The sequence below is a fragment of the Apium graveolens genome, chromosome 4, assembly GCF_009905375.1.
Source record: "Apium graveolens cultivar Ventura chromosome 4, ASM990537v1, whole genome shotgun sequence".
Taxonomy (NCBI): domain Eukaryota; kingdom Viridiplantae; phylum Streptophyta; class Magnoliopsida; order Apiales; family Apiaceae; genus Apium; species Apium graveolens.
This window is the reverse complement of record NC_133650.1, coordinates 13,201,921-13,218,830: the sequence shown is the minus strand read 5'-3', so window position 1 is coordinate 13,218,830 and position 16,910 is coordinate 13,201,921. Positions and strand designations below refer to the sequence as shown.

The window sequence follows — 16,910 nt, the reverse complement described above, 5'->3', positions numbered from 1 at the left end:
TTCATAATCCTTACTTTAGAATTTTGACTTAAAAGTTTAAAAAAATTGTAACTTAAAATTTTCAGGATATTTCAGCTCTAAATAATGCCACAAGAAATCCATCACATTAGTTAGTTGTTCTGATTAAGGTTTATAGTCTTTAAGGGGAGTCTCATCTATATACCCATCGATGTAGGGCAAGATGAACTTAAGGTTTCCTTCGAATTTCACTCAAGCATAGAAATGTGCATTTATGTTTCAAAAACTAAATCATAGATTGAATTTTGGGCCTAGCATTAAGGTTATTTTAACCATGAGTTATTAGTTTATAGGTAAAACATGAAAAACACTATCAGGAGGCCAAGAGTCCCACATTATATATTTTTGAGGTGTCTATATTTTTGAGGTGTCACGAGAGAGAAAACCACATTTTCAAAAGTTTTGGGTGGATCCCAAGAAACAAGTGTTAATTTTGATTAAGTGAGTCGTCCCCATTTCAACTGTATAGAGCATTAAAGGCTTCATTCAAAGACATTTCGATGTGGGACACAAATTATTAGATGTTTAACCACCAAAACACTGAACGTCCTGGCACTTATTTTTATTAAAACTTTGAACTAATTATCTTGTCATGCATATTCCATGCCTTGACGTTTGTATTTCAATGAAGTTTGTATTTAAATGTTTAGCTACCTTCACGCCAAGTGGATGCAAGGCAACAACACTGAGTTATAATTTTCTAAATTAGCGGCTCTACTTTGATTATATAGAGAATGATTATATAGAGCATGAGAGATTTGTACTTTTCTTCCCATTTCAATGTGGGATTAAAGTGTGTAAAAGTATAATTTAAAACTTGTAACAAATGTGGTCTTATATAAAATTTGGGAAGTAATCTCTTTAGGATGTAAAACTTAATAGCGTTATATTGTATGACTGTACAATACAATAACAATTTAAAAATATTAATATATTAGTCAGGTGTTGCTAAGATGCTTGTGGTCTAGGTCACGACTCAATATTACTGAAGCCTACTTACCTACCTTACACTATATTTCTACATACCAAACCAATTCCATAAAGAGAGAATTAAGGATAATTAGAAAGAAACTAAATAACATTAAGAATCTAACTTGTACTCAAGATGCTCTACGTTTTTGCCATCAACACGATGAGGTGCCTAAGCCAAACTAAGCACCTCTTCTTTGTGTATCACCGTCAATTTTATCTCTTTTTAAAATCATAATTAAACTTATGCCACATCGAGTAAGAGGAGAGAAGTGCCCTTCCCTCCACATTATATAGAAACTTTTGGCCTAAAAGTTAATCTAGGAGAAGTAGTATGCTTCCAACATATTTGGTATGTCTCTCTTGCCCTCGTCTTTTATTTATTACATTATCATATTATTATTATTTATTAAGTTTATTTGAGGATTCAGTATTATTAGTTAGTTAGTTTGAATTAATTAATAAGATTTTAGTTAGTAGAATTTTGTAGTTGAGATTCAATAAATTAAAATATTAAAACATGTTAATAAATTCGAGAATCATGATTGATATTCTTAGGAAAAAATTAAAAATATCGAGGTTTGAGACTGAAAAAGAATCTAAGGTTTAAAAGCGGTTAAAGGTAAGTATATACTATATTAATTTGTTGTTGATGCTTTGATAAGGTTTTAAACTTTAAATGATGATTGATTTAATTTGGTTGATGATTCACGGATAAAAAATGAGTATTCTTGCACCGATTCTTGATGAACTGATGATGATGATTCCTTATCGGAAGTAAGCCAAACCAATTGTTTAGCTGGTCGGGATCCCAACTTCATGAACTTGATGAATTGATGAACCTACAATTATTGAATACTCCATTTTAATCGTGTGATAACTATTTTGATGAACTTTTGATGATTGTGATGAAACTCTGATGATTCTTTTGTAAACGTAATTATTTGATAATTTGAAGAACTCTGCTTTTTTCGTACAAACCTCAGGAAAGAGTTTTGTAGAAGGATGTCCATCGATATATGTAAAATTGATGAATTAAGGTTTTAACGGACGTCGAGAGGCGAGTAGCATCATGAAAAATAATATTTATATAATAGACGTATGTCTGTATCTAGTTAGATACTTACGATGGATCATAAGTTTTATTGTAGACTTGAATTTGTTGTACGAATTTTATGTTATTAATTAACTTTGAGTTTATGTAAGCATATATTGAGTTGTTTAGTGGTTTGGCATCCCCGGGTCGGGTTTCTGAGTTAATCCTGAGGTGGGGGGGTCACATATCTCCTTTGTTAGACAAAATTTATGTAGAGTTTATACTATATATATAATATATTATGTATATAAATGAACAAGCAAAATTTGGATAGAAAGTTGAGGACAACCGTGACTTCTAAGGGTTGTGAATAAGCAATTTTTTTTTAATTTTTTGTCTTTTTTCTACCATAAATATTTCCATAATTTGTAAGTATTCTTAACACTAAATCCTCGGTTAATATAATAATGAACTGATCATATATAGCTCCCAATTCATTATTACACAATTAATCAACATATATATATGGTCTTACTCTAATGAGAACGCCACCAGTGTGAGATATGAGATCTAATCATATGTACTCATTTAAATATATCATATTCATCTCTCACCTTTCATTTAATATTTAATATTTCACCATCTTCTTTCTAATTCAACCACACATCAAAATCAACCACAGACGACCACAATTTTCGACCATAAACGACCACAATTTTCGACCATAAACACCACCAGAGACCACCGCCACCACCTCCGACGACCACCAAAATATCACCACCGTCAAAAATGAAATCACCACCCTCAAACCAAAAATCACCACCGAAAAATCAAAAATTACCACTGGAAACCAAAAATCACCACCAGGAAACTAAAAATCACCAATGCCAAACAAAAATCACTGCCGTAACAACCCTTGATCTTCACTGGATTAAATCGATACAACCATTATAATCACCATCGTCACCGTATATAAATTACAACCACCACCCCCTCAAAACCTTTCTAACATCATTACATGACACCCATCTCCGATCGCTGTACGAATGCCACCAACAAACACAATCACTCTATTAACACAACCTAAAATTACCCTGAAAAACACTATAATCACCAATATCTTTCTAAAAGTCACTATATGTAAATCAATAATCTACCTATATAAAATCGTCTACGTCTATTACTAATTGGAATTAGTAAAATTTAAATAATCATATTTTTAATTCAAATAATAATATTTTGTCATTATCAAACCAGATCGGAAAAGAATGTAGTGTTAATAGTAAATCGGAAATGGAGTAGATGGAGGAAAATGATGATACACAATGCAAACCGAATGATTACATTGATTGTGATGATATACCTGAATATATGGATGATCGAAAAAGTTTGAAAATCAATCGAAGTTTGAAGAAAAATGAAGATGTTCATGAGGGGGAGGGTGGGAGAAAGAGAGAGAGACAAGAAATATAGTGTTTTCGGGCGATGGTAATGGCCGGTGGTCGGTAGTGGGGTAGGTGGGGGAGGAAGATGGGTACATGGGTAGAGTGAGAAAGTGCATGGGTTGTAATGGTGGGTTTAAATAAAACTTAAAATATATTATAATTTTTGTTGCTGAGATTAGATCTCACTTGTCAGGTTCTCATTTGAATAACTCCCTTTATAAATACATATATATATAACTCTTTATATTTAACTGACTTTATTCTCAATATATTTATTAAGTCCTTTTCATATTTATATTTGACAAAATATATAAAATATAATGCTTACAACTTGATATACTCTTTTCAAATAATTTTGTGTACTTCTGCTTCTTAGAATGTTCATAAATATTAAAATCATTTGAATGTACTCATTCTAATTTTGGGAGTAATATCCTAAACATCATATTTTAGAATATATTAATCAATAAGATACAATTATATATCATTAATATGTTGAAAAAATTCGCACTTTTGATTAATATTGTGTGTGTATGGACTAGAATATTTCAAAGCTATACAGAGAGTGTATGTCACACTGTTTTCATAATTCTTTTTAACTTAGTTCATTTTTTAAAATGACATCAACCGGGAGATGTTAGTTTGACTTGCATGTTAAAAGTGAAATAAAAAAAAATATTGGAGTTACATTTCATTGATTTATTTATTAATTGTAGTGATTGGAAAATTTACTGAGGCAGTTATAATTGCATGGGATGTTGAAAATGGAAAGATAACCTCGATATCGAGAATGATTCATAGTCGAAAAAGCATAGATAAATAATGTTGTGTTCGTTTCTATTTTCGGAACTCTAGATACATCTTGTAATAAAGAAAGTGACCAATGATCCACTTCTTTGCCCCAGCGTCCTCGGTTTTATACTTATGGTCAAGTGATTCCCATAAGACCTTAGCTGATATTTTCGAGAAATATATGTTATATAATGAATCAGCCAAACAGTTTAGCACATAGTTCTGACATATATAGTCGGCGTGCTTCCGGGCATCTGCAATATACACAGTCTGCATATCACTTTCAGCAGTGAGAAATGGTACTTTCTCCTTGAGATATCGATCAAGGTTTATTGTGGTCAGATAAAATAGCATCTTTTGCTGCCAGCGCTTGAAGTTCGATCCATTGAACTTCTCAGGTTTCTCCGCATGTGCAGCAGGCACAGCAGGATGGGTAGGCACTACAGGATGCGTAGGCGCAACAGGTGTGATAGTCGTAACAGGTCACTGTACACCAGTATTTGTCCAAGAGGTACCTGGAACTGTCCAATAACAGTATATCCCAAAGGAATTCTTCCCTAAGGCACATGTCTCGGAGGCACATGTCCAACCGACGGCTGATCCCCATCAGGTACCAGTACCTGTGCGTTAGGATTTAGTGGCCGTTGGTGATCCCCTTCAGATGTTATAGTCTGTGCGTTGGGATTAACCACATCGTTACCAGTCATATTGTTTACGTTCTCCATTACTCTGTTAAACAAAAAACACAAAAGACTAGTTTGTCAGTCACGGATTAGAAAAAAGAAAGCTTTAAGATTGTTATCAATAATCTGTGTAAAAAATAAATCTTTGTAAAAAAAAATATAAGTATAGGTGTGTGCATGCAAAAGCAATAATCAAATAACTGAAAAAGAATGGAGATAGGAAGCGTATGGCGAAGGATAGAGAAATCCGAGTCCAGTGCGAAACTTTCTCCTTAAAGCTTATTATCTCTCACCGTATTGTGCAAGCTTTTCGAAGGTGGATGATAGTGGTGACGTCGAAGGTCAGCACTGTCAGCGAGCTTGAAAGCGAGCAAGAAATTATCACCGGTTAGAGGGTATGTGTTTAGGAATGACTATGTATTTGTGTATTTAACCATAACGCCCTAGAGGTGTTTATATATGGAGGAAAAAATATGTGCGCTACACAATTACCATAATTAATTAAAACACATTAATTAATTAGGTCGGTGTAATTAGGTCTGTGGTCAATTAATTATTAATAATTAATTTGACTGACACAAAAATATATGTAAAATCAATGTTTCAACTCATACCTTTGGAGGACACATACATTCTATTTCTGGAATATGACCATGTGTTCCGGGCTCTGGGCTCTCGCAAAGTGTTCCTTTCAATTTATTCATTGAGATTAATGAAATATAACTATGATGAGGATAACTGAACATTATGTTTGCTTCCACACCTCCTTATGGATACACGAACTAGACAAGAAATAACCTGCCAGTTTTAGGATGGAAAATAATAGGATATAATTATTATTACTTCAAATGTATTTCATAATTTTTTCAGTCTAGAGAATACGCAGGACCTCCTAAAAGGAAAACGTCCAGCCTACAAACATTTAGTGATAGCTTTGACATCAACAATGTTAAGACGTGCAAGTTTAAGTCCGACAACACGAAAAAGAAAAATAACTTCGTCCTGAACTTCTAAAATCAAGTCCCTTACCCTAAAATAGTCTGTTAAATATAAGAATTTTATAAAATATAAAGTATGATGTCCGGTAACATTTTGCAATATCAGATAACAAAGCATATACAGGAACACACTTGTGCACATCATTGTATATTTCGAACATGCACAAAAAAGGTCTATAAATTCAACATGCTATAATATAGGACCTTGAGATTAATAACAGAGGCTTCTCACCGAAAAAAGAGAAAGATTATGAACACGTGACAGAAAGTTATAGTATATAAAAAACATTATTTAATTAAGTAACCATCACACCATCATAGTCTTTTATTATTTGGAGATGAAAGTTATAGTATATAAAAAAAATTATTTAATTAAGTAACCATCACATTATCATAGTCTTTTATTATTTGGAGATGACAGTAATAATTTTTATTATTATTTCCGAGGATTCTAGATGTACTTGTAGAGATTATGAACACTTGACTGACAATTACAGCATATAAAAAACTTTATCTAATTAAGTAACCATCTCCTCATTGGTGTAGTTGAGAAAGCTAGTCTTATAGTTACCTTTGTATATGACAACAAAGGATTTAGTACGGGATATGGTAAATTGGAAATTGGGAATGTCATGATTGAAAACATTTCTCTTGTGGAAGGATTAAAGCACAATCTTCTGAGCATCAGTCAGTTCTCTAATAAGGGATACAATGTTTACTTCAAAAAAGAAAGGTGTTTGATCTCAAACAGGAAAGATGAGAAGCTTGCTTTATAGAGTGTAAGAAAAGTTATTATGTTCATAGTTGACTGCAGTTCTACCTGTGATGGGGAGATTATTGGGTTTTGAGGTATAAAAACACAACGGAAATAAACATTAAAACGGTAAAAATCTGAAACCGAAACCCACTGGTATAAGAGATTATTATGTTTAATTTGTGGATAAGATGTTTACCTTGTGAAGCTTTACGATTATGATTGTCTAATGGAGGTGCTTGCTTAAAACGATCACCATGTATCCGCTGAGCGATCTACGCCTTATATGTATCCATCTAAAACTTGAGCGGAGGAGGCATGTACTAGCTGTAAAAATCTGAACTCGTTCTTCTTCTTCTGTCTCTTTCTGACTACTAGGGTTTTGTATTTTTAATCTTATAAAAAATGTAGTCACCTAATTCAGCCCTAAAAGAGATTATATATGATAGACTAAAATGAGTTTTTACCCTAATCCAATATTAAAGTTATATTAAATCTGAAATTCCAACTTATTATCTGATTAAGTCTCAGTTAATCATCCAATAAATGAATTTCTAATTTAATAATAATAAATATAAATTTGATTTATTCTATTAATTAAGTCAAAATTAATTATTAATAAATAATTTAAAATTCTTATTTAATTCAAACCCGAATTTAAATTAAATATATCTTCAAGCTTTCATTGTGCGACCCTAGAGGTTATTATTTAATTGGAAATAATTTAAATATCTCATATTAAAATTATAAACAGTGAGTGGCATCCAGTAATACATCATTTCTACCTAAGTAATATTGATCGTTAAAACTTTTATGAATAATGTAAAATCAAATATAATCCTTTTAACCACATATTATATATTAAACTCGATGTATATTATGTGCCATGCTATTCATGGTTTAATCGAGGTTTCCTTGATCAATGAGTAGACTCTCATTTAAAATCAACATTTGAGCATAACGCCACTCATTTCATAGTCTAGCTTACACAAGAGACAATAATATCACTCTAAAATAGGAAGGTTAATTCCTTTCTAGATCAGTCATATATCTCATAAAAGTCATAATATACCTGAAGTCCAGTTTTATCATTACCCGGTCAAAGGAAAATTTTAACATAATCAAAGTATATTAATCATCGTATAAAAATATAATGATTTCACGTCTAAGGACCATTACATCATTATAACTATGAGAATTTTTGCCACCCAGAATGAATGTCACTTCTCAGAGTTTCTTCAAAAATAGAGCCCAAAAAAATGGATGAGGTACTTGAAGATCCATATTGGGTTATTTCTATGTAAGAAGAACTCAATGAATTTAAAAGGCAGAAACTTTGAAAGCTGTTACCCCGTCCTAAAGGCAAAATGGTGATTGGCACTAAGTGGGTATTCAGTACTAAATTGGATGAAGAGGTTATTGTAGCAAGAAACAAGGTCAGACTAGTAGGTAAAGGTTACTCTCAAGAAAATGGTGTAGATTATGATGAAATCTATACTCCAGTAGCTAGGCTTTAGGCGGTCAGGATGTTTTTTGGCATTCAAAACACATTCACACTTAAAGGTTTATCAGATGGATGTGAAGAGTAGATTCCTAAATGGGGAGCTAGAAGAAGAAAAGTATGTGGAAGAACCTCCAGGCTTTGAAGATCCAAATTTGGTGGATTTTGTATACTTTTTATTCATGACTCTCTATGGTCTCACACAAGCACCAAGGATATGGTATGACACTTTCTCAAAATTTCTGCTTGAAAATGGTTTTACTAGCGGTGTTATAGATAAAACTCTATTTCATAAAATGCATAAAATTAATAGGATATTAGTGCAAGTATATATTGACGATATTATATTTGGTTCTACTAATGATGATCTTTGAAAGATATTTTTGAAGCTAATATAGAGAATGTATGAAATGAGCATGATGGGAGAGTTGAACTACTTTCTTAGATTATAAGTGAGTCAAAGAAAAGATGTAATATTCATTTGTCAATCCAAGTACATTAGAGAACTTCACAAGAAGTATAATTTGAAAGATTCAAATTCAGCAAAGACTCCAATGGCATCAACCACTGAGCTTGATGAGGACAAAACTGGTAAGAAGGTTGACATCACAAGCTATATAGGTATTATCGCTTCATTACTATATCTTAATGCAAGTAGACCAAATATTATGTTTGCAACCTGCTTATGTGCTAGGTTTCAAGCTGACCCTAAAGAGTCCCATCTTATAGCTGTAAAATGGATTTTTAAGTATCTTAAAGGAACTCCAAATATTGGTATTTGGTACCCCAAAGGCACATGTTTTGAACTAGTTTGCTATACAGATTCAGATTTTGCAGGTCGTAAGATTGATCAGAAAAGTACTTCAGGAAACTGTTAGTTTCTTGGAAGAAGATTGGTTTCATGAAATTGAAAGAAGTAGCATTCGGTATCACCATCAAATGCTGAAGTTGAATATATAGCAGCTACAAGCTGTTGTGCTCAAATTTTGTGGATAAGGAACCAACACCGTGATTATGGGCAGCTGAAGCAATGATTCCAATATTCTGCGAAACCACAAGTGCCATAACAATCTCTAATAACCCGGTTCAGCACTCGAGAATTAAGCACATTGATATTAGGTATCATTTTATCATAGGCATGTCATAAATGGTACTGTGAAATTACATTTTGTACCCATAGATGACCAAATTGCAGAAATTTTCACAAAACTGCTTATGATTTCACTTTCTCTTAGTTGGTTAGTGAACTTGGGGATGTCAAATCTTTCTAATTGATCAAATTAGAAGTCAAGAACTGCAACTTGTTTCAAATAAATTCACTTTTGAATTAATGTCAATATTTTTAAGATATGTAATTTACCAGTATTCAGTTCTTGTGTATCAAATATTTGTCTGCTTGTATCTAATTGATAAATATTTAAGCAAATAAATATCATCAATTTAATTGAAATTGATTTAATTATAAATAATTAAATTATGAGTAAATTAAATAAAAGCACAATTTAAGTTACAAAGATTATCATATTATTAATTAAATGACAAGTGCTATAATTTTATGATAAAATTTGTGTGTTGATTAAATTAAGTGAATTGAAAAATAATTTGGTATTTTATATTATTCACTTGAATTAAAATCTTCACTTTTTGTATGTATGTGTGAAATTTGATTAGTTAGATATTGTAGAAATCGACAAGTTAATTTTCTGAAAAATCGATAAGTTATTTTCTGCAAATTGATAAGTTAAACTTTGAAAATCGACAAGTCAATTTTCTGAAAATCGACAAGTCATTTTCTGAAAATCGACATGTTAATCTTCTGAAAATTGAGAAGTCTATTTTCTGAAAATTGACAAGTCATTTTATGAAAACCGACAAGTTAATTTTCTGAAAATCGATATGTCATTTTATGAAAATCGACAAGTTAATTTTCTGAAAATCCACAAGTTTTTTTCCATTAATCGACATTTTTTTTTATTTTATATTATCGATTAGCAACAAAAATGAGATTTTAATTTGTAAAAATTGGCAAGTTTTTTTAAAAAACTGTCGATTAGTAGCATTTTCTTCTTTTATTTTTTTTTAATTGTTGATTAGTAGATTTTATTGTCTATTAGCATTGAAAGACTTAACATTTTTTTGTGTCATCTTCTCTTTTATTGTAAATTTCCAGAGATTATACACACATACTTACAAAGCCATTGCTGAACTCGAGAAGGACAATTTTTTTAGTTTCTTCATTACTACTAAAACTCTGTCTCAATTTTGTTTTGAACATAAATTTGTGAATTCCATTACTTGCTATTCATTTGGACTGTTATTTTATTTTTTTTGACCACGTAACTAGGGAGATCCAATTTCAAGTTATTCGAACTTTAGGATTTTTTTGGACCATCGCTGCTAATTGTTTATGTAATATCCCTTAATTTTTAGAATAATAATTATAATAAGATATTAGTAAAAAATGATTAAAATTAGATAAGGACTAGGATTTAAAATCGGGTTGGACTAATTGGCCTAAAATTTGGATCAGATTCTAATATGGATAATATGTAGGTTAAGATATAAGGTTTTGTATCATTATAATTACACCCTATTCGTATTCCTCGGTTTTATCAATTAAAATCCGTAGGGTTTTTTCCCTCTCAAAAATCAGCACTCTTGTAAAATTCATAAAAAAATCATCTTAAGTCTGAATCATTGATCTTTGACTTTTCGGAAAGGTCTTTTCGTTCTTTACAACTTCCGAGTTTCATTTTTTCAAGAAAACATTTAGAGGGTGAAAAAGAGTAAATTCAGATCTGGTCCGGTTTTGAGATAAGTTTTTGATTGATCATGCTAGTATTTTCAAAATTATGTGCTATGTCTGTATATTCGATTATCAAAACATTGACTAAGTGATGATATATTTGAAAGTATTATATGTTATAGAATATGTATCGAGATGTATATGTGGTGTCTAGGAGATATCTTTGGATCTGTGATTTATGCCATGGTTTGTAAAAATATCGAATAAGAACTTAGGACCGTAGTCACGGGTTTGTATTGACAGTTTTCTGAAAATTTAGGACCGTTATCACCGGTTTGTGGTGGTCGTGGCATGGATTATGGGTTTTGAATTATTGTTATTTATGTGGTATGTGTATTATGTATATCGAATAAGAATAAGAATATGTATCTAAAATGTTTATTTCGAATATCATATCGTATAAATTATTGTATTTTGTTATATGTTTATGTGTTACTTAGCCTACTATTTGGATCGATTGGTTTCTTCTTAGGCTGTATAACTCATTACTTATAATTTCAAGTTTCGTCTAAGATTCGAGTTGGATAGCATTGGTCTTCGAGGATCTTAGGATTGAAGTACACTCACTTTTGGACTCCCGTTTTTAGCTACGCTTTTTAATAGTCTCCTTTGTAATAGATTTTGCATTAGTAAATTGTATTTTATTTGAGTTTCAATTTAGAGATAATAGTCCAGAAGAGCGGGCTGTTACAATTTAATTGTTCTAAACTCGCGTTTGTGTAACAAAATTTCTCATATTATATCATTATTAATTTTGATATTATTCCGTAAAGTTTGAATTTTTTAGTGTTTGTTTAATTTTTCTCTGGTTGTGTCAATACAAAAATTCGTACGATTAATTACAAATTAATTACCAATCATTTTCTAAAATGGGTGAAAATTTTGTAATTAAGTGAACCAATTATGTGTCCATTTTAGATTGTAATCATAATAAACATGGCCATTTTATTGCTAAGCACGTTATCTGAATCAACATTCACATGTTTGGGACTAACAATATCTAATATTTAAATTCTTTATTTTATAGAGATGGATGCCCAAAAACACTCTTAATGCATTGTGGGTGCTTATATATATGTTTTAAATAAAAATTGGTTATGTTTTCAAATCCATCTACTCCTATTTTTGAAAAGGTTTGACCATGTTCTACCACCTGGGGAGATTACCATTTCTTTACCACATGGTCAAACCTTCTTTGGACCCGATTCTCCTGTGTATCGTATTTCTACTTGAGAATTTTTTGAGGAGGAAGAAGATGGTGCGGTGCTTACTTATCATTGAGATGGGACATTTAATGGTATTCTTTTTGGCATTGATGCGGTGGAGATATCATATTACAGGCAAAATAACTATACACTCTCAATTATACCTCCCACCTTTTAATTAAAATGCTATAAACCTATGTTGACTACAAATAAATATTTGATGAAATTTTGTAGGTTGTACGAGCGAATTTTCAGTTGGTCAATTTAACATCAAAATTTTATCATCGCATTTGGAAGATTATTGTTTTGGCATTATAAGGAGATGGCACACTGCTTACTTATCATTGAGATGGAACATTTGATTGAATTTTTGTTGGCATTGATGCGGTGGAGATATCATATGCTACGGATAAAATAACTATATACTCTCAATTATTCTCCCCCTTTTAATTAAAATGCTATAAACCTATGTTGACTATAAATAAATATTTGATAAAATTTTGTAGGTTCTACGAGCGAATTGTCGGTTGGTCAATTTAAGGTCAAAATTTTACCATCGCATTTGGAAGATTATTGTTATGGGATTGTAATTGTTTTTGAAATTTTAACAAAATTGATAGATTATTTAACACTTTGAATAAATTTAACAAAACTATTTATTGTGTAGGACATTGCACGTGAGTTCAGTTCAATCACATATCGATGGTCTCATGGAGATGTTTTCCAGATCGCTAAAGGTGAACCTACTTGGAACTTTTAAATCAAAAAAGACCACCTTATCACGTACAAGAATCCATGACTAGCAATGGGTACATTTCTCACCGGCATCAGACACTAATTATTATTGAGTGTGCTATCATTTGTAATTTCTTTAAACTTCAATTTTTGGGTACATGTATTTGTGTTGCTTGCATCATTTCGCGTGGACATAAGCTTATACTATTATTATTGTTATTATCATTTTAGTCATTTTCGTTTTGTGTTCATACTAATATTGTGTTGTTGTTCGATGTCCACTTGTAGTTATTGAAGTTCTATCACTCATGTTATAAATTTATTTGTAAATCAGTCTCTCATTATAAAATTTGGATTTAATAAATATGTTTGAATTTTTAGATGATATGGAGCGACTGGTTATTGGTAGCGTTGTCTTGAATTTTGTCGAAATTGAAATATTTAGCGACCTCGTTATTGTTTATTGATTGTGTGCATCGAATTATATGTGTATGTTATTTATAATTGATATTTTAATCATTCGACCTATATTAGTTTTGTCATTCGGTTGAAATTTTTTAATTAGTCTATTTGTTTGTTCGAGATTTTCTTGAAAATGGATTTATTTGCTCATAAATCTAGAATTATCGAAAATAAATGATATTAGAGGAAATTCCTACAAATGCTCAGAATATAGAGAAAATGAAATATATTTTTATTAGTGTAATTAAATACAAAATTGGTAATATGACCAATGATATACATGGATGGTGGATTAACTCTGGTGTGACCCTCCTTGTTGTAAAACAAAAAATGAACTGTTTTAATGCAATTCCGAAATTGTTTACGTATTTTGGTTATAACTTTAACCCTTGTCGATAGATTTAAAATGGTAAATGAAGAGATGTAATCAAAATTTAGTGGTCAATTTTTATATGAAGCCAGAAATTTATTATTTCGAAATGATATAGAATCATTGTTGAAATATACGATGTAAATATCAAATCACTTAATTGTGAGGGAACCGAGGTTTATGGTTGAGATAAAGGATGTTAATGTATCATACGTACTGAATATGATTATTTGGAAATGACGATATCATATCAGAAATTTTGTGACACACAAAATAGGGCGAACAAATTGAAATTGAGATATGGATGATTTATTTGAGATATGTGTTTAATTTAATCCGGTCAAAATAATGAACCAACCTGAATATTGAGAATAAACCATATTTCTCTAAGTATCGACTGTGATATTGATAATCCAAATTCAATTTTGGGAAATCAATTTAATTTTGGTGGAAGGAATTTTGAAATGTTCAATTCATGACATGGTGAGTATTGTTTTATCAAATATACGTGGTTTATTAAAAGTAATGGCTACTAGAAGTTTTTGGCGGACACTGAATGGACTATGTTAGTTTGATTGCACTCGAAAATATACGAGTCAGTATATATGGATTGTTCTTCTAATGTATACCAAAAACATACACACTATGAAAGTTGTAGTTAAGAGAAAATTATTTTTATTTCGGTTTTAACGAATAGTGGTCATGTGCATTTTTTAAAACGACATCAACTGGGAGATTTAGTTTGACTTGCATGTTAAAAGCAAAATAAAAATAAATGTAAATATGGGAGATGATTTAATTATTATTTATATTAATTGCAAAATTTATTGAGACCGTTACAATTGCATGGGTGGAGAAAATGAATAGATAACCTGCATATGAAGAATGATTTACAGTCGAAAAAGCATATTAGTTTCTATTTTCGTAACTCGAGATACATTTTCTACGTTCATATCAACATAAATAATAAACAAATATTTTGCTTTAAAGCCAACACATGAGTGTAACATCATTAGCTCTTACAAACATCTATTAGCCCATATGGTCAAATGACCATTGTACCTGCAAATGTCACACACAACTAGCTTTGGTAAACTAAACTCTCCATGAACTTGCATATGCTCAAAGTACGGTTTCAGAGTTGAAGCTTATAAGCTAAAGTTTTTAAAACAGAAGCATCTCCAGTTGTCTAGTCAAATGAAAAATCTAATTAAAAAAAGTAAAGCCAACAGCACACTTCTTCTTCGGAGACTTCTCTGTTACAGCCACCTTCTTTTGTACAATGATCCAGTACTGTCCCAACCTAGCTTCATTCTTTTTACACGGGAAAGTGCCTCCACTCAAGACGGTGATGTATGATCGGACTATCTGTGCAGATATAGGCAATTGGCGCCATTCCGACATCCCCTGGGAGTGTTGAAGTACGTGCACGGCTTCTGATGCCGATTCACCGTAGATGGTCTTTGCCCAACTATTTGAGTGTTTGCACCCAACGAAGAGCAGTTCATGGGAGGGGTTGAGTGACTAAAGGCGGCTATCATATTAGCAGCAGCCCACTGGTTGACCATTAGCAATGTAACCAAATCATTCACTAAAGGATTCAGACCCATTGCTGTTAGAGCAGTTTGTCCTGAGACAGGGTACGGGTGCATCTGGAGTAGAGGTGAATTCCTATGCAGAAGGGATGGCAGCCCATTTAGTGGTGGCTGTAGGCTTGCGGTTTGTGGCAAAGAAAATGTAGCCACTGGTGATATTGGAGGTTCCATTCTCATACCAGCGACAGTTCCATTTTCACTGATTGGACTCTCAATCTCCATATCCGATTCCCAGTTGGTACTTGGTGAGGAATACAGAGGTGACATTGGGGCCATTGTTGCTTCTAGTGATGGTATGTCATTGTTAATTAGGCTCTTATTGCTGCTTGATGTGACCATTGAAGAAACGGTTATTGGAGGGGCAGAGGATTCACCAGTAATACAATGTGAATTATGTCCAGGAGTTGTATTTTCCCTTGGAAAGGTAAGTAACGATTCAGGAATAGTTGCAATGGCACTGGCACATGACCTTCCTTTAGCTGTGGAATCACATATTTTTATCAGCTTGTCGACGTCTCCTGGGTTCTGTAGGAGATGGGCTAGCAAGTCCAGGTCAAGAACATCCTGAGCAGGTACCGAAGATGTCCAAGCAATGGGTTTCGGGATGACCACTCCAGTATTTTCTCGGACACGGTAAAACTGGTCAGGTGTTTCGCTTGGAACTGATTTTGTTGCCTCGATTCCAGTGAAACTTTGCCCGCTGAAAAACTTACGAACAGTATCTGTGTTGAGCCATTGCATGAACATGCCCAAACCAACTGCAGGTTCACCTTGCCCCAATGCGACGCCATTTAAAGCATTTACGGCATCAATAGCGAGGGCCATTGTTTCACCATTCATGGATGAACTAGTCAGGAATGGTGAACTGTTGCTGAGCAGGTTGCCTTCCTCCTCCATGGGCATTATCGGGATTATTGGGATTGTGCTGTCAACAAGGTCAGTAGGCTCCCTATGAAGCCTGACATTGAAACCAAAAGTAAAAAAGTAATCAGAGGTGCTAAATTGAAATAAAGTTAAAAAGTAGACTCGGGGAACAAGATAAACTTTACCTAGGATCAGTTGGTACACGTCTCCGGGTAGCCTCTATGCTCTCTTGCCCAGCAGCCACACCCCAGTTAATATCCAAAGTTAACTGTTATTAAAATCCGTGTGTAATAGTCAACATCAACTTATAAAAGAAAAGTGCATAGCATCTTAAACTAAAAAGATATCAAAATGTATGTAATATCAATGTTTCAACTCATACCTTTGGAGGACACATCCATTCTATTTGTGGAATATGACCATGTCTTCCGGGCTCTGGGCTCTCGCAAAGTGTTCCTTTCAATTTGTTCATTGAGATCGATGAAATATAACTATGATGAGGATAACTGAACACTTATGTTTGCTTCCACACCGCCTTATGGATACACGAACTAGACAAGAAATAACCTGCCAGTTTTAGGATGGAAAATAATAGGATTTAATTATTATTTCTTCAAATGTCTTTCATAATTTTTCAGTCTAGAGAATACGGAGGACCTCTTCAAAGGAAAACGTCC

The 16,910-nt window shown here is 32.4% G+C and overlaps 1 protein-coding gene across 1 annotated transcript; it reads right to left on the bottom strand.

Annotated features, from left to right (window-relative positions):
• Positions 1 to 15,138: 15,138 nt before the first annotated feature.
• On the bottom strand, positions 15,139 to 16,705 carry LOC141718349 (zinc finger CCCH domain-containing protein 30-like). Its single transcript, XM_074520731.1, has 3 exons — positions 16,616 to 16,705; positions 16,419 to 16,501; positions 15,139 to 16,327 (listed from the first exon to the last, which is right to left on the bottom strand). Exons 1-3 carry the CDS (start codon positions 16,703 to 16,705, stop codon positions 15,139 to 15,141), a joined length of 1,362 nt encoding a protein of 453 aa, XP_074376832.1.
• Positions 16,706 to 16,910: the final 205 nt, after the last annotated feature.

Bases quoted from the DNA above. Each gene is read 5' to 3' on its own strand.
- LOC141718349 (XM_074520731.1), bottom strand. From the start codon at position 16,705: ATGAACAAATTGAAAGGAACACTTTGCGAGAGCCCAGAGCCCGGAAGA. The intron at 16,502-16,615 runs GTATGAGTTGAA...TTTTAATAACAG, and splicing joins AATGGATGTGTCCTCCAAAG to TTAACTTTGGATATTAACTG. The intron at 16,328-16,418 runs GTAAAGTTTATC...TTTCAATGTCAG, and splicing joins CGTGTACCAACTGATCCTAG to GCTTCATAGGGAGCCTACTG.